The 24,796-nt window shown below is 30.7% G+C and overlaps 2 protein-coding genes across 4 annotated transcripts in view; one reads left to right on the top strand and one right to left on the bottom strand.

Moving 5' to 3' along the window:
• LOC122499320 (platelet glycoprotein V-like) overlaps nt 1-24,796 on the top strand; it is a 128,160-nt gene that overhangs the window by 14,075 nt on the left and 89,289 nt on the right. For both annotated transcript variants that reach the window (XM_043607600.1, XM_043607599.1), the window contains exon 5: nt 15,097-15,318. The gene's annotated coding sequence lies outside the window, so the exon portion shown is untranslated. The remainder of the gene's footprint in view (nt 1-15,096; nt 15,319-24,796) is intronic.
• On the bottom strand, nt 4,116-24,728 carry LOC122499319 (protein artichoke-like). Of its 2 annotated transcripts, none has more exons than XM_043607596.1 (3): nt 24,478-24,728; nt 7,926-8,333; nt 4,116-7,697 (listed from the first exon to the last, which is right to left on the bottom strand). In XM_043607596.1, the coding sequence occupies exons 2-3, from the start codon at nt 8,309-8,311 to the stop codon at nt 6,053-6,055; spliced, it is 2,031 nt and encodes a 676-aa protein (XP_043463531.1). In that variant the 5' UTR covers nt 8,312-8,333; nt 24,478-24,728; the 3' UTR covers nt 4,116-6,052. The 2 variants fall into 2 exon arrangements, with proteins under 2 accessions (XP_043463531.1, XP_043463532.1); XM_043607597.1 differs by lacking the exon at nt 24,478-24,728 and adding an exon at nt 23,409-23,585.

Here is a 24,796-nt window from a genome sequence, read left to right as displayed (position 1 = left end):
ACTCTCGCCACTTTTTTTCCAGTGTAGATGTTAAAGTAAATAAAGGTTCAGAATTTAAAAGTCTAAGATAATTTTTTCACTTTTCGTTTAAATTTTCATTTTGAATCCCAATATATTTAAAATAAATGTTTTACCGTCTTGAATATAAAAAACCCGTTTTTCTCTTATCTGCCTGTAACACAAATTTGAAATAAAATTTCAAGATATATATTCATTTTTTTTTTTTTACAAAGTAAAATTCGATTTGAGACAAAATTTATAACGCCTTTGAAGTCTATTAAAGAACGAAGCACCCATTAAACAATTAAATTTTATAGGTATACATAAAACGGAAGTTTTATTTTAGGAAATTGGTATCGGAAAATTCATGTTTTAGACTATAACGACCGTAAATGTCAAGTATATAGAAAATAAGTGTGTTGAGGTCGTATATAGGGAGGAGGGAAAAATACTATCGACAGTATGTACGTGAATGGAATTAATTATTATCCTTCCAAAATGTTTTTTTTTATTTTTTGCTGCATATTTCTGAAAAATCTTTTTTATATTGTACTGGTTAAAAAATTCTTAATGTTTTTTATAGTCATAAAATGCTCTTGTAATTTGATATACTTGTCTTGTGGGTCAATTACCTGATGTTGTTAGCATTGACATTATTCCCTTGTTTCTTGTCGCGATTTTCATCATAAATCATCAAATTGACAGTCTAATAGATCTTATTTCAAAAGAAAAATGTTAAATTTGTCTTGACGATTGTTTTCTGGGTGAGATTAATGTTTTCACAAATTCATCTCGAGGGCATTAAATTAATGTATTTGTCTGGTTATAATTAGGGAAAGGCTTTGTTTCTACCTGTACAATGAGAGTAAGTCATAATTAAGGGAGACCGTATTAACCCTTTTTCCCTCTCTGATCCCGTAAACCTTACCCCTCGACAAATATAGATTTAATGCCACTTAACGAAGTTTTAGGGAAAAAAAGGAAAAATCTCAGAGATATTAAAAAATGACGGCTTTGAACTTGATAAATTTTAAAAAATTTTTAATTTAAACGAATATTTATTTATCTTTGAATTCATTTCATTTATATTTTGGATCGAGGTTAATATTCAGTTGGAATAATTTTAATAAATATTAAATCAGGGAAATTGAAAATTCATTTATTTTAAATTTTCCATTCCCGCGAAAGACAAAATCAGTTACTATAAGCAATACTTTTTATATTTTGATAGCAGATGATTCTTCTCGGAATTTTGAAATTCGCGCCGAAATCTTTTATCGAATTGGACAACATATTGAAATCTGATTGAAAGTAGTTCTGACACATGCACTTTGATAATTTTTAATTTGCATGAATTTAATTTAAATTCTGTGAAATAAAATTATGATGTGTTTCTGTTAATTAAAGAATAATTTAAAACAATGGAAATTATTCGATTAAAATTGTGTTAAGTATAAATTAATTTAATTCATTGAAGAAAAGGGCAGACTAGTTTTTTAGTTAAGTATAAAATGTAATTGAAAAAAAGTTATTTTGTTTTAACTTAAAATTTTATAGCTTACATCACCAACTATTTTTAAGACTTCGAGTAGGTGTAATGCTGATAGTTTTTTGAGAAAGGAATTAAAAATTGACATATTTAACAAGACTTTTATAAAGAGACATACTTTTGAATAGCTTCAATAATTATCTAAATTTACCTGAAACTTGGGTCAAATTAGAAAAAATTTAAACTATAAAAAGAAAAAAATATAATTTGGATTTAACGGTTTTTTAATTATTTTGTTTCAACCTGTTTTTCTTATCAAAAGAAATAAGTGCATAGTTTGTTGTAATTGCTTATCTTTGACGAAACATAACAAACACGTTTCACTAAAATGTTTTTAACGATAACGAGCATTTATAAAAAATTGTTCTGTTTACAAGTTCCATTCAGTTACAAAAAGAAGTTAATTTAAAATTTTTCCCCTTCAACATTTTAAGCTGTCGTTACATTTTATCTGAAAAATTATTTTCCCTCTAATTGTAATTGCTAATAGCAAAGGAGTAATTTTAAGTGTCACATAGTTTCAGTTAAAAAATTAATCTTCTTTTTGTGTTATTAAATAATAGTTTAGGGATTTGCAAAGAAAATGAATTAACTAATTTATAAGATACTAGCTGTCGTACCCGTCTTCGACGGGTTTTAGTTTCTACCAATACATTTAACAGTGTGTCTACCAATTTGGAAAATAAGGAAATAGCTCAGGAATTTAATTTGACCGGAAAAAAATAATAATTAGTTAGGTACCATTATAGCTATTTCAGTAGGAAAATATTACTATTTGAATCAGTGATTGACTTTTTATTATCAAATTAGTTATTTTAACCAATTCAAATGCAGAGAACAATATTTGTCAATTTGTAGTACTTTAATTAATGCATTAAAAATTTATCAAATTTCCCACCCAGTTTTTGGAGTTATAGTAGAGTCTAATTGGAACTAATTGTATCGCAAAGGTTACGACTGCTAAAACCTAACATAAGACCTATATTTTAGACTGAAAGTAGGGCTTAAATTTTGACCCGGGTCTGTTTTCATAAATATTATACATCAATAAAAATTAAAGTAAAAAGCAATTTTTTAAAAGCGAATTAATATAATGAAACTTTTTCTTAATTTGATTGGAAAATTCCCAGCTTTTTCCAGTTTTCCCCGTTTGGTAGTTACCCTGTTAAATGTATTAGTAGAAACAAAAAACTGTCGTAGACGGGTACGACAGCTAGTAATATAATCTATATTTTATATGAACTTAAGAAAGAGTATTTTCATAAAAATAAGTAAATTTTTATAGCCATTTGTAGATTTATTTATGGATAAAATCAAGTAAATTTAAATTTAACAAAAAAAAGATAAACCGTGCGAAAAAGGACAAAGCAGGAAATTTTGTTAAATAAAATAGACACCGTGTTAACTTTTGTCTTTACATTGCTCAAAACATCTCTAAAAGTTAAATCTAGAGTTAAAATAAAAAAAAACGTTTTAACATATAAGTTTTTGCCTAGTGGCATATAATATGCTTGTATTGTATCAGAGGTGACTTACAATTTCTTGACATCCTGCAATATCATTTTAATCATAAAAAATTTGCATTTTCAATATTTCTGAAATTCTTGAAAATATTAGATTAATTTGATAAATAATTCTCAATTACACTATTTTTACGTCAAAATAATAATCAGAGACTCCAAAAATACTACTGAATTAAACTTCATAGTAATTAGTATCGATTTTTTGATATTGAAAATATTTTTATATTTACTTATAGGATAGTATTTTTTGCAAAATTATGCTAAAATCTGACTAAATAACATATAATATTGAATTTTAGAAAGTTTAAAAGCTATCCATTAAAAATGTGAAATTTGGAAATTTTCCATTTTTTGAAGTTTTTGAAAATATTTTTATATTTACATCTTAGTTATAGGATAGTATTTTTTGCAAAATTATTCTAAAATGTGACTGAATAACATGTAATACTCAAATATAGAAAGATTAAAAGCAATCCATGAAAAATGTAAAATTTTGAAATTTTTGATTTTTTGAAAACATTTGTATACTTACATATTAGTTATAGGACTTTATTTTTTGCAAAATTATGCTAAAATGTGACTAAATAACATGTGATACTCAAGTATAGAAACTTTAAAAGCAATCCATGAAAAAATTAAAAATTTTGAAATTTTCGATTTTTTGAATTTTTTGAAGAAATTGAATATCTCCCGTTCTAATTAATATTTTTTAAATCTGTAAATTTATAAACCTTCCTTGGGTCAATACCTAATAACCTACCAAGTTGGACTTAAATCGATTTACATGTTTTTGTGTGATTGGGGTACAAAGTTTTTGTGACAGACATACGTACATACATACGTACATACATACGTACATACATTAAATTTTTTAAGAATATTTTTGGAATCCCTGATGTCCATAATAACTAATCATGTTAACATTTTGAAGTTTTAAGCAATGTACAGACAGACATCTGATTTTATTAATAAGGATAATTAATTAATATTATTTGAGTAATTAATACCAGAAGTGAATTAGTTAAATAAGTCAAGTCGAAAAATACGAAGAAAAATGGCGTATTTATTTAACACAGTCTTGTTACAGGATGAGTACAATGAAATCGTACTAATATTCACCATTTTCGATATCAATATTCTAATTTATCTTTCAAAACTATATGTATATCGCAAAGAGTATTAGAACTAAACAATCATTTTTATTTCACAGAAAAAAATGATGATATAGACAATCTTGTGAGAAAATCATTTTTTTTCAGGAGAAAGTAATTTTAAGAATTATTAAAAATAATCTTTTCAAAGACTTAACAGAAATAAATTGAGTATTAAAATTAAAAGGATTATAATTAAAAATTGTAAAAGAATGTTTTACAAAAGCTGTTTCTATTATATTTAACATTGTTTGAGAATATATAGAAAAGAAAATTTTAGAAAACAAGAAATAAAAGAAACGAAATTAAATTTTAAATACAGAGTCCATTCTGGAAAAACGCGAATGCAAAAAGCTGTAATTGCCATCTGATTGTAAACCAACTGCAAACATATATATATATATATATATATATATATATATATATATATATATATTCGTAGATCGCAACTTCGTGTGTTTCTAGAATGTAACGCGTAATTACTTCAGTTTCCGTGCAATGACGTAATCTAATTCGTATCGGTAATACTGTGACAATAACGGAAATTGAAATTGAAGTTTAACATTGAAATTCGCTAAAACATTGATTGACAAAAGAACATATAGAGAAAAAGAAATCAATGTATAAATAATCGCATTATAACAGATTTTAACATTATTTTCTCATTTTCTCGGCTAAATTTCAAAATTCAATGAATGACAAACTTTTTTTTTCTAGAACTCCTATTGACAATTTTTGTATTCTTCATGTCCAGCTATGTTCACATGAATATAGAAAATAATTGAGTTTCTTGATATTTATTGATGAAAAATGTCAAATTTAAATATTTATTTTCATGATTTATTGAATATTTCTTTTTTTCTAATTAATCATGAAATTTTTTTAACAGTTATATAAAAAGTACGATGATTCATTGAAAGATTGAAAATTTAATGAATTTTGTTTTTTTGGAATTGAAATATACAGTAATGCTTCCATAATGATAGTGTGATGATCCTTGAGAGGATTTCCATTTCTTAAAGATAATTTAATACAATCACTTCGGGACTAGATCATTTATCTAAGTCTATATGGTATATAATTTCACGTTAAAATCATTACTAAATTTTATAATCTCAAGAAGAATTCGTTTTATCTTTTCGCTGAAGGAACAAATTCTTTTTTTAAAATAGTATCGATTACTTGACTATTATTCCAGTATTTTATTATTATTAATATTAATAATTGAATTTCGTAAGATTACAGACAATTTATTTACCAGTTTCTGATTATTCGAATATTTTATTTACGAGGCTCTGGTTTGGTGGAATACTATTTAAAGAAATTTTCATTTAACAGAATTCATATTTAACCAAAGTTTCATAAAAGAAGTGTCTAATAATTTCAAAAGTTGTGGATTTAAATGCAAAAAGCTTCTTGTAAATAATTATTAACAAGAATATAGTTTTCTGGAACGTATCAAATTAATATCAAATTGTTACGAAATTGGATCAAACTGATACGACAGTAGATTAAATTAATATCAAATTTAATTCAATTTTTGGTATCAATTTGTTAAAATATGGCATTGTTATCATTTGGATCCAGAAGCAAAAAGAATAATAACAGTCAAGTAATTAATTTTTGTAAAGAAAAATTTGTTTGTTCAGCATTTACATAAATAGCCTCCTCTCAAAAACATTGAATTCTAATACGGATTGTACTCACACAGCTGGTTCATAGCTGAAAACTACAAAAAATGATCGAATCTAGAGTTCTACTTTACGCCTATCGACCGCCTCCTGATAGGCATTATTAGTCATTGAATTTTGAAATTCGGCCCCCTTATATCATGATTTTCGGCTGCAATTTGATTCGCGAATGTACTTTGCCCATGTTCTGTTTGGCGTTTGATCGCCTTTACGTAAAAATGGTTTGCGATCAGTTGAACTGCGATTTTGTTCCATTATAATACGATAAGTCTCTGGATCGTACGAACAGGATAGACTCTTGCGTAATTTTGCCGCGTTGGCAGCAAAATACGCTGGTTGACTGCCAACGAGAATATTGCGATCATTCTTTGTGTCAATTGACCAATCCCACATGTCGACAATCGAGCAATTGCAGACAAATGGATTGTTCATTAAATTAATTGACAATAATCGGGAATTTTCTTCGAATACCTTTGAATCTATTGTGGTAATATTATTACTACTTAGATCCAAATGTTCAAGGTTACTCAGTGCCTTGAGACCGATGAGATTGTCTGGTCCTTTAATATTGTTGCCGGATAAATTCAAAAGCGTTAAATTTTTTGTCTGTAGAAATACGTTTTTGTGAAGATTTTCTAATTTACAGTTGCTTAGATCGAGAATTTCGAGACCTGATAGTTGTTTTGGTAGTAGGGGACCATTTTCGGGTATTACTAATGGATTCCCACCGAGTTTTAATTCAATAATATGAATATAGTCACGATGTCCAAATACCGTGGGATCGACTGGATTTTTAAGGTCACAATTTCTTAATTCCAATGACTCCAGTCGTGTGAGGTTCGCGAAGAGACCCTGCTCCAATGTGTGTAGACGATTTCCCGAGAGTATTAGTTTCTTGAGAGAAGTTGTCTGGGCAAATGTTTTGTTACCCACAAGTCCGAGATTACAATAGGACATGTCAAGAAACTCGAGTGACTTGAGAGGATTAAGTCGAACAAAAGCGTCGGACAGTGGATTGTGAGAGACGTCAAGTTCCTCCAAATGTTCAAGAACATCAAATGCATTTGGTAATTGTTTCAAATTGCAATTACTCAATGAGAGTTTATGTAATGTTGGCAAATTACGTAATACTTCGGTCAAATTACCAGCGAATGCTGGATTACCATTGATATTTAAGACTCGTAATTTACTTGCATTTTGAAATGCCTCATCTGCCAGCTGATCTTGTAGATGACAGTTGGATAGATCCAAGGATTGAAGACTGTGAAGATTGTGACCCAATGTGTTGCTGACATCCAAGTGTGTTAATTCATTGTCGGCCAATATTAAGTTTCGTAGATATAAATTCTTGGCGAAAGCATCGCCCGGTAGGTTTGTTATTCCTGTATTTCGAATATCCAAATGCTCCAAGCGTACCAATGGGGACAATACACTTCTCCAGCTGAGAATTTTAAGATCATTGTCAGCCATTTCGAGTTCACGCAGGTTCTCCAATTGTTGAAATGCATCTGGTGAGATGTAAGTCAAGTTACAGGCGTTTAATTTTAAATATTCGAGATTTGTCAGATGATCGAAGGGTCCTGGTTCGATTCTTTTGAGGGGATTATTTGAAAGATCAAGTTTATTCAGGTTTGTCGTATTGTGAAAGAATCGATCGTTCAATCGATGAATTCCACAATTGTTGAGATCCAGGTACAATAGTGTTCGACAATTTAAAAAGTTGCCCTTCACTTCCGCCAGAGGGTTGTGCTGAAGCTCGAGTGTGATCAGTCCCGGACTGTCTCTGTGAAATCAAAAAGAAATTTTAATTTTAAATTCAAATATTCTTGCTTGAGAAAGAAACAAAAACGATTAGTTCTCTAGTTGTTCGATTAATCATAGTTAATTACACCTTTTTTTGTAGAAATAAAATCGCTCTTTAGTAACATTTGAATTTTAGTCAATTCACTATTATGTAGAAATTCTGTTGAATTTTGTTAAATTAAAGATAAGTGCAAACTTAAGGAATTACCTGAAAGCTTCTGGATCTATGATTTTGATTTGATTGTAGGAAATGTCGGCGTCCAAAAGATAGGCCAATCCGGCAAAAGAGTCGTATGCGAGTTGGGTGAGTAGATTGTGAGCCATTTGTAGTCTTCTGAGTTTGATGTCCTGGGGAAATGGATCCACATGAGCGATGTTATTACCGTTCATGTCTAAGATATAAACATTCGGACTGAGCTCGTCATAGGGGATGCTGGTGAGATTGCTCTCGGAGCAATCTGTCACCCAGTTGATGCGAAAATAGTGACAGTGACAGTCAACCGGGCACTCTTGTTCCACAAGTTCACCATTTAATGCATATCCAAGACCAAAAACGGTGGCCGTTATAAACAATAATAACACAGGCCTCGGCATCACTGCGTTGCCGAATTGATTTCTGAAAAGAAAAATTATGATTGATCGATTAGGATAAAATTTATTATCAGAACTGGAAGAAAGAACCTCATTTATTTCTTCGATATCGAGAATAGAAATGGATTCTTTATAATAGAAACGAATTGTCGTGGTTTATTGATGCTTTTTTAACATGAGAACATTTTTCATTTTAGGGAAGAAATATTGTATCTGTATTTTTTGAGGCGGTATTTAAAAAAAATTGTTCCTTTTTTTTATTAAAACCTGTTCCTGGATAGTAAATTAGATAAACATACGCTTCAAGAACTTTTATGGCAAAGAGTGTCGTAAAAAGTGATACTCTGTGGCTTTATGCAGAAAATTAATGTTCTTTACAATAATCGCCTTGGTAATATTCTCTTGCTAACTGTCGTAAAATGTAATTCTTGTGGATGAATCACAGTCACTTGTTTTACGGTTAGAATAAAATATTTTTGAAAGCTTCCTCTTTTTCTTTCCACTTTTATTTTTTCAATTTATATCTCGCATCGGGGGATTTTATTTATTTTGTTTTTTTTTCCGCGGAATAATTTACATCGCGTGTTTGTTAATTGATTTTTCAATAATTATTGTAAGTTGAAGTTGAAATCAAATTCTGATATAATATATAAATGAAGATAAATGAAAAATTGGATTTAATTATTATCTTGTCTTTGCATGTTGGAGGAATTAATTAGTATTCTGATTACGAATCGTGTGAATTGTGTTCGCAGTACAAAACAAAGTCGTATTAAGCCCTCGCAACACTTGTCTACAACAATTAAAGCAACTTATAAAATAAATGACAGAGAGTATTATCCTAGCTACGGCTAATGCAGTTAAGCGAGTGCCTGCTGTTTTCGGATTATAACATTTTGTAATGCAATATAGCATCAAGCCTGTGTTTACGCCTGGTGCATCTAAATAGATTACACTACGTTCAATTCCAACCTAAAACCAGTAATTAAGTTCGTATAAATAAGAACTGGGCTCTCTGTATCGATCTAAGATGTACAAATTTACGCTCTAATAATTATTTCAATTTCATTCCAAAATAGGGGGTATGGCAATAAATTTGTGTGCTTTGTTTGAGACAACTTCTTTTAAAAATAAAAAGAAAATATTGACAGAACTTTGCAATTTCGAAAAAAGTGTGAATAATAAATTTTCTTGATTGCTAAAAAGTGTGGCAATTGTATAATAAATGTTATTGTTTCGTTTATATACTTTGGAAAATAACTCCCTTTAAAGTACTTAAACGACTTGATTCTCATTGCCGTTAAAAATAAGCTTTCGTTTAATTAGCAACTGAATAAGTTCGTATACACTCGAGACTGAAAATTTGAATCTTAAAGTCATTTTCTACGAGCCAGAAGGGAAAATGATTATTTGTCACGCCCCCTTTCTTTATGTGATGGAAATGAGATCAGAAATTCTTAATCCCTTAGGATTTCTCCTTCTTTTTCTCTCTCTCTCTCTCTCTCTCTCTCTCTCTATTTACCAGGGGAATCTCTATCTTTTTTTCATTTTAAGTACCTTTGAAGGTTTTCAATCTTAATATTTTACATAAGTGAGCATCGAGTTGGTTGCTCGTTTCAATTAGACTCTGAAAGAAAGATAAAAGAAAGCGCCCGACATGAAAAATGAAATTCAGTTATGAGTTAATTTTGCTACTTGATCCTTCAACTTTTTCTATTTGTTTATATTCGTCTTCTTATTGCTTTCTCTCTTAAAGGGGACACAATTGTAAAAGCAATTGTTTTATTTATTTATCTTTTGTCTACTTTCTTTAACGCAAATCAAAATAGGGAAGAAAGTGTCTCTTTAAATCTAATGTAATTTATCGCTTTATGATATAGAATCGAGTATAAAAACTCTTGGGGGATAAAATGCAACGAAGCAGATGCTGACACGTATATCAAAGGCGTGAAATGCATTTTTATGATCGTCGATAATTTACTGCTGAAAGAATATTAATGAACATTCCATACATCGTTTCAATCCCACTCTCAAAGAAAAAGGGGGAGGGATAGTAAAGAAAGACATCTTTATTAATTGACCACGACTTTATTTGAAATAAATAAAAAAAATAAAAGTAAAAAATATTCGTGATATTAAGAATACTAATCGTTTAATCGTCTCCCTCCGCATATTTCGTCTTCGCTTCATAAAAATTTCAAACCAACTTGCGGATAAATGTACCGCTTACTTATTTAACACCCACTTTCCCGCGTTCCGATGGTACTCTTAAGAGGCTCATCTTTCGAATAACGTGTCTAAAATGTAATGCGAGCTTTAGAGTAGGTGGGAAAATATATGGATAGGAAATGGAAACGATAAATGAAAGATGGATAGATATCAGACACTGTATAAATTTTTTTTCGGGGAAATAATGTCAGTTGAAATGAATGGGTGATGTTTTTATCTTCTAGTTGTCAAAGTGTTTAATGAAATGAGCATAAGATGGAGACTTTAAGTTGCAGTAGCATAATGACCCAGAATTTGAGTGTGCAAGCACTGAAAAGTTACGAACCGCCAATTGCGATGGCAATTGTCCACTAGAAAATTGGTTCACTTGTGTCTAACCATTAATGATGGTCGGTTTTATCTCTCCAAGCATATATAGAATTGGTATAGATAATGTGCGCAGTAGGGTCGACAATCGTACAAAGTTATTAGAGATCACAAACTTAAATTCAAATCTCTTCCTCTATCTTATTCTAATCGTTTTTCCCTCTTGCACCCATATAGTCATCTTCATTCGCAATTATTTTCCATCCTCGTCAAGTCTCTTTGTCTACAAAGGAATTTGTTATTCAAACCAAGCTGCAACGAATGCTTTGGGGGCTTTGCGTCTGCTTTACTTCCCGACATCGTACCTGGCGAGCCGCTTTGCAATTCGATGAGCGGCAGACTTGGCCGCGTTAAACGAAAAATCGAAACAAAAATAGAGAAATGCTGCACTCGGAAACGCAAGAGTATCCCGAATGAGATTATTGTAATGATCGCGAGGTAGTCCTTGCTGTGCCAGTGAAAAGACTCTGAATTGTCTCGACCTGTATTCATTATTTCCTAATGTCATTTTACCTCCGTTGAAGATCCTTTTTCTTTTTGTCTTGCGGCTTCTTTCTTCTCCAGAAAATTATTTTTCTTTAGCGTTTGAATTTAATTTTTAATCATATATTTTCATTATATCCGTTTTATTCAACGTATTTTCCTTTTTTTTCATGAAAAATTGATAGCTACATTTTTATATCAAGTTTTGGAAATGTAGAAAAAGTTTGGAGAAAATTGAATCTAAAATCCAGGATAGAAGTAGAAAATACACCACTGACAAATGTAACATCTCGTTTCATCTTTGCTCAATGTATTAAGGAAGGATTTTTCCGAAAGAAACAACGGCTGATAGGATCTGCCGTCAGTTTGGATGTTTACATGGTCGTAAGAAGAGAGAGAGAGTCGAGGGGGGCACTCCCTTGAGGAAAAAAGAAGTCGTGATGGAGACATTGAGAGAACCTAGTTGATCTCTCACATGATTCTTTGGATGTGTATAGGCGTGAGGAAAATCGTGAGAGTATTCGGCATTCTGGACCGTCAAGTATATAAGGGTTCGTTGGACACACATATACATTCTCTTGACTTTTATCAGACGAAGAATGCGCGCGTTCAGTATGAAAAAAGGGAGGGTTTAGGAAATGAAAGAATCGAGTCATAGACACTTGGGAAAAACAAAGGGAGCTTTCTCTCGATTTCCATAATCCAGCGGTCCGTAGTGTCGTCGTCGTAACGTTGGCGACAGAAACGAATATCAAATGCACCAGGCTGACGACTAAAGCTCTACCCCTTCACGCGACTTTATATACACAGACACACGATTCTTCCCATTCGAATAGTTTTTAGGTGTCTTTGAATAACGGCTTCCGCCGGAGATCGTAAGTTATAAAGGAAAATGACTCATAGTCTCCAAGACATACGGAGATACAATCCGCAATTTGCTTCTTTCTTCTCCACTCCTACTCGAGACACAAAATATCATGCTACATTTTTCTTTCGAAATTTCATTCAAGAAACAAGCGTTAAATTTTATACCAATTCCATTTGAAGAATTCGTGAAAGAGGGGAAAAATATCCGTAAATCAGAATATATGTATGTATCAAACGAAGAAATTTGTCTCACAAGTGCTTTGTTGAAATAATCTTCTACGATAACGTCCCATGATAACCTTATCATATTCTAAAAGGTTGTAATCTGGGTAATTGAATTTTCATCTTTTGCCACAAATGGGCTTTGAACTGTTGTAGAGAAAATTGTAATCTACTGTATTTAACTTGTAAAATGTAGATTTGGGCATGTAGAATTTAGATTGAAGATTGTTACTTTTCTAAATACCTTTCTTAACAGAAACACGAATCGTTAAATAAATTTTGAGATTATTAAATATCTTGATATTTAATTTAAGCATAATAGATCATAGATCATAGATGATGAGATAAATACTTGGTTTGCGTGTACGGTAGATAAATTCCAACATGTAAAATGAAACTTTTAGATGATAGATTTTGGTTTGTAGACAGTAAAAACTGGATTACAAATGGTACTACAAATTGTGGCATGTAAAACAATGACATTCAATTCTAAATATATGTAACATGAAGGTTACTGATGGTACTAGTAAAATTGCATTTAGGATACTATGTCGTATAAAATCTCTCTCATCTTGAGTAAAACAGGTGGTTCTAAGCTGTATTGCACATAAACTGAAAATTAAAGATGATTCTAAGTAATTTCATAAGAATTATAAAGATGGTATTGTTGAGGGTGTCATGTACTTTCTGCATTAGGTTCTATCGTTGCCAAACATTTTGCATACAATATCTAATCGAAAGGTATCACCAACCGCAATTTGAATCACACAACAATTCACGAATAATCTAAATTGAAAATTGAACATCGTACAAATTCAGAAATTATTCTTTCGCTCACTTATAGATTGATTTTCCTCAGACAAAATGATGTTTCGTGAACAAAAGTCAACCAAATCATAAATTGAAAATGGAATTGAGATTGAATATTATAGGATAAAACGAGATAATATCTGCGGAAAATGGTGGTTCGTAGATCAAAAAGCGATGAGGTCAAACAAGAGATGACATGTTGCCACACTCGTTGAACATTATTATTAGAAGAAGAAGAAGAAGAAGAAGAAGAAGAAGAAGAGGAGGAAAAGAAAATAGGAAAGGCGAGATTTTCTTGTGGAGCTACTTCAGTTTCCTTTGTGAGCATCAAACAAACATTAAAGTGGTCTTAAACGGATCATTGGCCAGGGGAATTGGTGACATCCACAATCTACTTGTCTGACGCGATTGCCGATGTGTCCACCCTGCTGCTAAAATGCGTCACATGTTTGCTCTCGTCCTCCCTCAAAAGAGCTGCTTGTTGGATAGGATCGTAAATCCAAGAGGGGTTACGCGAATCACAAAATCACGTTATCGTTGAGTAGAGGGCAGTCATTCGTATATGGCGAGAAAATAAAACAGAAACTGACAACTATAAACAGAAGCGTTGAGGATACTAATTAGAAATACATACATAATTCAGATTCTCTTCTATTTTCCCCCCACACGAGCTTTACTAATTGCTCATTAAAATTAGAACCGTGGTCATGGTAATATTTTTCGTTTTTTCATTTGCAATTATCAATTCTATTTTTGAATAAACTCTATATGCCTGTTAGACTTGTAAATGGAATTCAAATTGCTTAAAGAATATTCGGAGGGAGAAAATGAAGTAGAGGAACAAGTTGGAAAAATTTGTTGGAAAAATACGAGGAGAGAGAGAGAGAGAGATTTTTGCTTGAAGGAGTTGAGAGGAAAAGGATTTTTGACAGCAGAAGAAAAGAGACAAACTAGCCAGATGCCACCCCATCTTTACGCTCGACTGACCCCTTAACTCCTACGAGTCGCGTTTGCCTTTGGCATCGACTATTGCTACTTCACTCACTGCAAAAGCATAGAATAAAGAATAAAGAGAGAAAGTACACATATTCTTGAAGATTTCTTATTGTATTTTCCCCGACTGTCGCTTGGCGCCGTTTTCATTTTGTATCCTCCATAAACTCATCTCAAATGGTAATTTGCATACTCTGTTTATATACGAGTACCTACTATTTTGTTCATCATTGTAGGTAAAAATTTCCATTTCATTTCTCAAGAATTTATTGGTTAGCAAATCAAAAAATTGTGGTTTCTTATTTTTACTAGAAAAAAAATTGTTTGATATTTTCCCCCTTATTTTATCGTGAAAATGTTGGTCAGTGAAATAATCGCCCAAAGCGGCCGAGGCGCTTCGTAAAGCACGCCTGAGAGGGCATCTTGCACAATTTCCTTCTGAAAATAGGGTTGCTGTAGCGCACAAATGGGAAACTGTAAATTCGTTTTACTAACGGAGAGGCTTATAAACGACAAAAGGAGACTTCTGTTTATAAGAATAGAGGATTTTTGATGGTTTATGCGTATTTACGCTTAAGCAGATCCGTCGAAAATAATCTCTTTCTCTTGACGAAACAAAGTAAATTGTTTGTTTACTAATAATGTAAATAAAAGTTTTTAACAATTTTTACCGTATGTTTACAACAGTTTACGAAAAATGGAAATTCTTTCTGAAAGTTAGTAAAAAAATAATAGAACTGTTATATGCGAATGGTTATTTTCTTTACAATTGTTTACTATTTGGAATATTCTACATTGTAATTGTTTTTCTTTTGCAGACGGAAACAATCGAGTGAGTTTAGAACACGGAAAATAATCATCAATAATCTTGGACTCTCGTGACAATGTTGGAATTTCACATCGTGGAGGGTGGTATCCACATTAGAAAGCGGAAGATGAATGTGAAAAGGATTCGAGGCAGAATGAAAAGCAGCTTTATCACCACAATCCAATGACGTTCCATGTTGGGTTCATTTTCCTGAAAATCAACTTTGGAAGGGGTGAGTACCATTGAATATGTGAAAAAAAAATTAAAAACATTAATTTCAGTAAAATAAGAAATTATCAAAGAAATTTTGAAGGGAGGCTTAGAATTCCGGCAAAAATTTATCTCTGTCGAGCAGTGTTTATTTCGGACAAATGAAAGTTTTAATAAATAGTAGGATTTCAAGTTTTTAAGGAAATCCTCTTCCAAACAAAAATTTATAGGACGTAGTTGAAGTAATTAGAATTTCTCTTGTTTTATTAAAAAAAATGTTAAATACCTTTAGTTCAATTAAAAAGAAAGTAAAAAGAATTCGGTGGAATAATTTTTTTCGCATCTGAAAAATTTTTACGAAAAAATACTTCTAAATTTTTTTTTTCTTTAAATTACATGAGGAATTTTTTCGTGAAATCTTCCATGAAAATTCCGCACGTCGGTTGAGGATGGCTGGGAAATCTCTACCGCAAAAATAGTCATATATCATAAATTTCAAATGTTTTTTTGAAATGATTCGCATATATAAAAAGAGAGTGATGCTTCATACGAGTCACCCCATGACAGAAAATAGAGAAAGAGAGAGGAAAAAAAGTATAACGTCACTCGACGTCAGAAAGGCATCAAGCTGAGAGTCCGACGCGACGGAAAAGTGCCGAGAAGCCTCAAGTGAAACGTCGTAAACTTTTTTTTCTCAGCTAAAGGGGGTAAAGGGAAGAAGTTTCTCTCGGGCTCTTCCACAGGACAACAATAATGTTAGATGTATATAATATGTGTGCACGTGTGTATGTGAGAGAGTGGAAACACGAAATGTTGTCTAGGGGGTGGATATCAAGGGCTAGAAGCCAGCTAGAAGCCAGCTAGACACTAAAAGAAGTTGAAGACATTCGTCAAATGGACATTCGTTCGATTCATATATATATTTTCCAAACCATCTTTCAACTTGTTCTCTATCTTCTTCTTTTTTTTGCACTTTTCTTATTCCTTGTTCCCCTTTTTCTCGCCCTCTCATAGGAAAAGTTCCATCCCTTTTTTTTCTTTGAGCGATATTAGGTTCAACGAGCGTTCCAACCTTCCACGAGAGCGAGTTTCTTTTCTTCTGTCAAAAAAGAAAAAAAAAAAGAAATAAAGAAAGAACGTTGCTCCAAGTCTGTTAGCTTTTACTGTCGTTGTCGTTCGTTCAACAAATATTTGCTTATGAATTACGTGAACTGCTAATGGACGCATCTAACGTGTACAAGGTATATATTTATACACTAAACTAATACTCTATACACTTGAAAATATTCACTGTTACTGATAAAATGATGAAGAGATTATCGATAGCTCTTTTTGAATATCAAGGGATATAAATTGTATTTTCATATGTTTATGTATGGATGGTACTTGGGGAAAATGTGACAGAAATGAAAATAGTACACCGCGATGATTGTGCCTGACTAGTTTTATCGTTGAATTTTGCTGACTAAATATAAATTGCTTTTTCAAGGGCGCTTGTTATTTTTTTCGCTTTTTTAAACTCTCCCCCTACTCTTTTGTGTACTTGATGCAACAAGAGGGAGACTCGTGTTATTTTTCGAGAACGGTGCAAAGCTCTTACGATTATTTACCACTCAAATGTCTCATTCAGCCGGGCGAAATTGTTATTTACGAGTTTAATGCCAACGTATTTTCATATATTTATTATTTAAATCACAGTTTTTGGATTTATCTTTTTGTTCACATTGTTCACATTTTTCAATTTTTGAGGATTTTATACCCTTTTTTTAATTTCTAATTTTTAATTTTCCAATATTATAGATATTATATTATATTACATTCTCATTTTTTATTATTTTTATCAAAATTTCACAAAATTTCCATTTGTTCCAACATGTTGAAAAGAATTGAATAAAAATTTGTTGCTATAAAAGTAATAGTTAATTATTACGGTTATTTTAATAATAATTCTATCAAATACATTTTTCTTAATTACAAAATATCTTATTTACAAAATTTTGCTAAAAAAAAGTTCTTTTAAATAAAAATTTGTTCAAATAAACTTATGACAATTTTTTTAAAAAATTTTCTGTTAAGTTTGATATTTTTTGTAAAATTTTTTTATCATCTTTATTATCAGCAACGTTTATAAAGCGCTTATCAATTAAAACGTTGCTGTTAATTGGAAAACTTGAGAACTTTTGTAAAAGGGGTACATGCTCGCTATCTCGAGATAAACTTCGCACGCGATATTTTTCAAAAAAAAGCCATATACGTGCAAACTTGTATAAATAATTCTTTTTTTACTTGCATAAACGAAAAATTATTTTCAAAATATGGGAAACATAAATTAAAGTAGGATGAAGAAAATTTTGTTATAAAATTCAATTTATTTTAAACAATCATATTTTATTTCCTCAAAATAAGAGTAAAATATTAATTTTTATGTTTTTTTAACATAATAACTAATTAATTACTATTTTTTCACTTTGAATGTTTTATAAAACTGGATTTTTAAAAAAATTTATTTTCATTATTTTCAGAAACATGTTATTATTTATCGATAATTAAATGGAATTTTAGTGGTGTTTTAATTGAAATTGCAAATATTTCTCTTGTATTAAAATGAAAATATTGGAATAATATTTATTATTTATTTTTCTTTCTTTCATTATTTGTTATTTATTTTTCGATTCTTTATGAAACATGAAGTTATATCAGTTTGGAATGCGTGGTTTGTTAAATAAAGCGCAGCTATGCGAAAGTTATCGAATAGCATTCATTCCTTTCTTATTCGCAGGAGTAGTAACAGACTCGAGTTTATCTTTTGCTAAAGGGAGCAGAAAGCTCTTGCAGTTAATTTCGAAACTTTGTAATTTACAGATTGGCATTTTCCCTGATATTAATTAAGAGTATATACATTTTGCAATTAAGTAGTGCGCTCTCTTCTGTGCCTTTTCAAGTAGATCTATTTTCAGATATCTTATTATTGTCTATTAAATGTAATTTTAGTGGTGTTTTAAATAAACAAGTAAAAATAAAGCAATCATAGAAATATCATTTTAAAATGGAGTTATTAGGAATTTATATTTCATTACAGGTGCTCTGCACTTGACCTTAATTTTCATTTTTATTGTCGCTAATAGTACAAAAAAAATTTCAACTCCAAAATAAATTTTCTTTGATTCAATAAAAATCGTTTAGTCGATTTTTATCAAATATTTATTTGTGCTCTTTACTCGTCATTAATTAATTTATTGCATAGCAAATTCATGTTAAAATTATTTTTTGAATCTTTTATTTCCATTTATCTCAAGTGTTTAAATGCTGAAAAGGAAGCAGATTGACAAAAGCCAGTGTTATGTAAACGTACCTGACCTCTGCAATTTATTTATTTATAGAATGAATTATCACATTTTTGATGTGTAAAAAATGGAAAAAAATTTCTTTACGGAGAAAACAGTACTTTTTTTTAATATAGAATTCTAAAAAATATAAAAAATTAATATGGATTTTAGTTGAGTTTTTCATAAAGCGAAATCCAAATTGAACGTGTCGCATTATGCAACCTTATGAAATTTAAATAGATCATAAAGTGTGCAATCAAGTGCCACAAAGTGTCATATCCAAAGGATGCTTTATTAATTTTATTCATGACGAACAAGCCTTGTAAGATATTCAAAAGTTAAAGTCAAAAAAAGTATAATAAATTTTTGAGATTCATGTATACAATATGAAGAATGGTAGTAATTAAAAATGAACCTTTACAAATGCATTAATTATATTAATAATGTCATTCTTTGAGAGGTGCACTTCAATTAGAGCAATGAATGTATAAGGATGAGTTTTTTCATATCGCGTCTTGTTGTATCTCTACCAAACAGGTGGTAAGGTCATTATCCGATGCGAGGATGCTGTGGGTTATACTTTTGCTCAATTGAATTATCTGTGTTTCAATTTATAAAGATATTTTCTTATATAGAAAGAAAGGGAAAGTAGCGCGGAGGGTTCGTTATATTATTGCAGTAGTGGAGACAATGAGAAGGGTCCTCTCAAAACGCGCAAGGAAATACAGTCACTAGGCAGTACTCGATCTTAATGAGAGGGCGGTGCAGCACAATCAGATTAGGGTAGACAGAAATGATTTATGATTTACAAAAAAATCCACTGAAAAAAATATTTTTTGTCCTACCTGCACGGAAAGTATGTCATTTCGGGCACTTAAGGCGGGCGCAAAGTAACACATTACGCCCGGGAGTGGGGGAAGCGGGCGGAAAAGTATTTTGCGCCCGCTTGTATGACGTCAGCGGGCGGTAAAGTATTTTCCGCCCGCTTCGCCTACCTCCGAGCGGGCGGAAAATACTTTACCGCCCGCTTGTTAATTATTCGATTTTCTTCATTAAAATGCGACATTTTCGACTTTCTTTTTGTGTTGACTATAAAACTGCAAACATTTTCAACTTGTTTTATTTTGTCTATAAAAATTTGCAATTTTTTTTTATTTTCTCTAAAAAAATAATGAGACATTTGGTTTTGTTCCCATTTCGTTTATCAAAATTGTCAATTTTAAAAGTTCTTGTTTCAGTTTTGTTTAATTATTAATTACTACGTTCTAAATAAATACTATGTTTCCAGAATACATTGTTTTTTATTTCTATTTTAAAACTTCTATCATTATAGACTTCATTCGATATATTGTTTATATAGAGCTTAATTTTTAACTAATATGAGCGTTTAATCGTGCGTGCCCTCTATGCCATACTTTCCATGCAGTTAGGATAAAAAATTATGTTCGCATCATGGGCGCAAAGGTGATTACGACTTTGGCGAAATTTCGGGACCTCGGGGACACTTTCGCTCCCTCGGCTTCGCCTCGGGCGCGAAATTGTGTCCCCTCGCTCCCTTCATTTCGCCATCGTCGCAATCACCTATTTTGCGCCCTTGTTACGAAAATAACTATTATATATAAACTTACTTTCATCTTCTATCAAAATTAAGATAGAGTAATTAACTGCGGCACAATTGGAAACTTAATAAAATATTTTTATTATAGTATTTAATTAATTATTTTTATAATAGCAAATACCATTTATTCTAACTTGGGGACAACTTTGGGTTTGAATTTGAAATCATTTTAATTTGAACTTAATTTAATTCAGAACTTTAGGAACCACGGTAAATCGTTAGGTGTTAAAATAACACCAAAATGGATTATTTTAATCCTTTTTGGTGTTATTTTAACACTTAACGATTTACCGTGACGATGATAGGCAGTTTAAGAGAAAAATGGGCGACAAAATTAACATTAGGGACCTAATATCATATGCATATTGGTCACATAGTAAACCTAATAATGTTTCGAACTTAACTACTGGGAAATGGAGCGTAGAGTTATAGAGGTTGACGCCAGAGAAGGAAACTTAGTGATTGTATCAAGTTAGTGTGATTTGATTAAAGGTAATTAACATTAACAGTAGTTGGCAGCCATGGTAACCACCATAATTTATTACTCCATTGATTTCTATATTTCTATTATTATTGCTTTTACTATAAATCTTTACAATTTTTATAATTTTTATAACACTTTTAACTAATACCATTTTATAATTTCCATTAAGGATTAGACTAAAATATATTTTTTTGTGACGTCCAATACAAAACGAAACTTAATATTATTGTAATAATGGATTTATAAATCTGTTCAAATTTAGATAATAAACTTTTATTATCCACTATTGCTACTATGGTATTAGTTTAAAACAGTACAAACTGGATTACAGATTATAAGCGGTATAATCCAGTCAAATGTTTACAATGATCTATTTTTGTTAAATTAATTTATCTGGTGCTTAATGGTATAACTGTTTGTTTCTGTTGTTTGTAACAATCGTCAATGTTGATTGTTCTGAAGCAAATAGTATATTACGATACTAGGCCAGAAAGTTGGATTTCCTGGCCGGCGTGATATATAAGGCCGAGGCGAAGCCGAGGCTTTATATATCACGCTCGCTAGGGTATCCAAATTTCTGGCCGTGTGTCGTATACAATTTTTCTGTATCCCCAGCCGAAAGTACGTTAAATAATTATTGTTTGAATAATAAAATAGCTCAATAAGTTGCCCGCCCGACTTTTGCAAAGTCGAGGCGAAGCCGAGACTTAGCTGGTCGGGGCGGGCATGAAAAAAATTATAAGTAAAATTTAAAAAATAGTAAACAAGAAATTTTCTTTTACAAATAAATATTTAATAATATACAAAATATAATAATAATAAATAAAAGAAAATAAGAAATTTCATGCATTATTTTGATGACTGTCAGTTGTTTTCAAAACGTGAGCTCTGTAAGTAACGTGTCTGTGTGGTTGCTATGCTAACATGTACGTGTGTTGAAATTCTTGTAACCAATCAGAGCGCTCGTTGGGTCTGTCGAGCCGGCCACAAAAGTCGCTATTCCCGGAGCCAAATCAGACCGGGAAGACAGTACTTTCGGCAAAGGGATACAGAAAATTCATTTGATATAAATAACGGTAGACTTGGCTATTGCTAAAAAAATATTCGTATAATTTTTATTTAAATCAATTAAATAGTGTTTGTTTCAAATAGGTATAAAAGTGATAGCAGTAGCAACTAGTAGGTATAATAACTAGCAAATTTAACTTTCATTGCAACTGTGTTTTATTTATCATATTTATACTATTTTATACTACAATCACTAATACTAAACACTAATAAATTAGTAATTTTAATAATAATTAAATAAATGATACCGTGCTATTTATATACAGAATTTACTCGGTTCTCTTTTTTTCACAAGAAAAACAAAAACAATTTTGTTTCTCATTAAGGAAATAAGTTTCTCGTACTGTGTTGTGGTCTTGATGGGGGAGTTTCGGTATTCCCTGAACAATGCGAGTTTCTGTTCTTTTAACAAATTGACAAATGAACGAAAAAAGAAAACGAGAAGTAATTAGCATGTTTCGTGCACGGCGAATACTTTGAAAAGAAATCTAAAAATGTATAGCGTGTGTGCGTTGTCGCGTGAAAGGGAAAGTATAAAACGGTGTAGATAGGATTGATATACCGTCTCATTGTCGTATATATACTCGAGTGGCTTTATGTTAATATCATCGGACACATTATTTCCATGACTCGTTATACGACGGGATCTAATTACGTGTTTGATTCACGACCCCCGATGAACGATAGAGTAGATTTAAAGGCTCCTCCTATAATCCCCACTTTAAAAAAAAAAGAAAAAAATTTAAAGGAACCTCTCATTTATTTTTACAAAAGTTTCTGAATGCAGAGAGAGGAATCTCATTATTTCTTAAATGTCATTTATTTGAGTCATTGTTCTTGTGTGGTAATTGACTTTTTTTACGTCTTGTCATTTATCATTCTATATATATTTTTCTTTTTTTAATGAACAATACGAAGAAAACACGTAAATGTTAATATATATGGAAGCAACAAGTTTTTGTTTGTTTTGAATAAACAGTTTATTGTTCTCGTAACAATTTTGATTTGTCTCCTAATAATAACACAATGTTTGCATTGTAGTGACAACAAACTGATTTATATGAGGAAGAACAAATAAAATATGTTGATTCTGTATTAACAATTGTATCAATTACTGAGAAGTGAAATAAAAAGTCGGTTGTAAAATAATAACAAAAGATGTTAATTTAAAAAATATTAAATGTTATAAAAATTTATTTTTGTAATTAAAAACATATGTTTAGAATAGAATTAAGATTCGATTAAGATTGATAGTATTCCTATTTTAAAATATTGCTTTTTTAAAAAATTTATATCATTTATAAATTTTTAACACACTGATATTTTAAGCGTAAAAGAAATGAAATTGCAGAAAAAAATATTGAATTCAGTTAAGTTTGAAATATACATTACTGTGCTTAAAATAAATTCTTTTTCAAAAAATACTTCTATTTTGAAAGACTGAGAAGTGCACTAAATTTAAGGTTAAATTTTCATTTTGAAATATTTTTAAAATAGTTACTTTGATTTAATTTCGAATTCAAGAATAAGATTACATAAATACGATATTAAATTAAAATTTGCTTCTCTAAATTAAATTATCGCTTTTGACAGTAAGGTATAAAAAGATTACATACCGATTTATGTTAAATCCTTTTTTTATGAAAACGGTTAAAATTTGTCAATAGAAAAAAAATGTGAACTTAACGTGCCACTTGATCACGACTGATTGAAATAATGTTAAATTATACCGCGTCTGACCGAGGTCAGGGTAAATCTACTGGACGTGTGCTCGCTCTTAGCTCTTTCTGCGTCGTTTTAGTTTAAGTGAAGATTGTTTCTCCTTCTCTGTTATAATGTAGTGTCATCAAAATTATTACCGTAGCCGAAAGGGGGGAGAAAAACTTCTCGGTTTGATAAGAAAAATTAACCCACTCTCTGTACCATGAAAACACGCATTCGTGATAATGCTTCTATTATAGTAGAAGATTGTTTGATTTTATACATGAAGAATGAAATTACTATTTGCTAATTTTTTATGAGTAATAAATATTTATTCTTTGTGACACGACAAATATTTATTTTTGTCAATATGAACAAAATGTGTTACTCTATTTCTTTATTGAAACTAAAAAGTTAATTTGTTTAATTTAATAATATTGTAATTAATAATAATACTAAACATCACTAACCTCAAACCGGGTACTAAAACAATCGACAATAAGAAATTATACTATTTTTAATTAATGGTAGCTTCGATAATATTAGTTGCAAACATTGGTAGTTTTAACTGGTACACTAAAAGCAACAGTATGGTAGTTCTGGTTATTTTAGGATTCAAAGTGACATTAATTAATGATTTCATTTACTTGTTACATCATTGTTTGTTTTTAACTACTAGTTACTAGTATCAAATTCCACTCAACATTTTGAACTAATTTTTCATGATTAAGAAAAAAATTTGTTTTACTTGAATTATTTTTGAGTATACATTTCATAACAAAAAGAAATAATGACCGGGTATAGTAAGATGCAGGAAAATTCAATACTATTTGGATATGTCATTCATTTAAATAGATAAATGTTATTGTATAAAAGCCGGACATGTTATTAAATTTCTTCATTGAACGAGAAAGTGTAAAAACATTAAATTTTGTCGATTTCGTGCAACATACGCGCAATTTTCTAACCTTAAAATATACTCACTTTCTCCACTATGGTAAATGTTTCTCCTCAAGCAGAGATTGTTCTCTGCAACTTTGAATTTCCGTATTCACAACTTGTTCAAACTAGTAAATTTATAAAAAAAATACCAGAAAGAATTTTTTTTTTTGAGATGTATTAGCGGTACATTTTTTTCACATGATTACACATTATCATTGTCGTCGCCCTCCTTCTAGTCGTCGTTGACATTTCACGAACGTAGTTTATCGATGTGCGACGATTCTCTCTCTATCTCTTTTCTCGTGCAGCTTTGGAGAACTGTTATGGCGTCGCGCATGCGTTTCTCGTATTTTTAAGTTTT

The sequence above is a fragment of the Leptopilina heterotoma genome, unplaced genomic scaffold (assembly GCF_015476425.1).
Source record: "Leptopilina heterotoma isolate Lh14 unplaced genomic scaffold, ASM1547642v1 Lhet_167, whole genome shotgun sequence".
NCBI lineage: Eukaryota > Metazoa > Arthropoda > Insecta > Hymenoptera > Figitidae > Leptopilina > Leptopilina heterotoma.
Note: the sequence above shows the minus strand (reverse complement) of the source record. Positions and strands in the feature narration are given on the sequence as shown.

Bases quoted from the DNA above. Each gene is read 5' to 3' on its own strand.
- LOC122499319 (XM_043607596.1), bottom strand. From the start codon at position 8,311: ATGCCGAGGCCTGTGTTATTATTGTTTATAACGGCCACCGTTTTTGGT. The intron at 7,698-7,925 runs GTAATTCCTTAA...TTGATTTCACAG, and splicing joins ATAGATCCAGAAGCTTTCAG to AGACAGTCCGGGACTGATCA.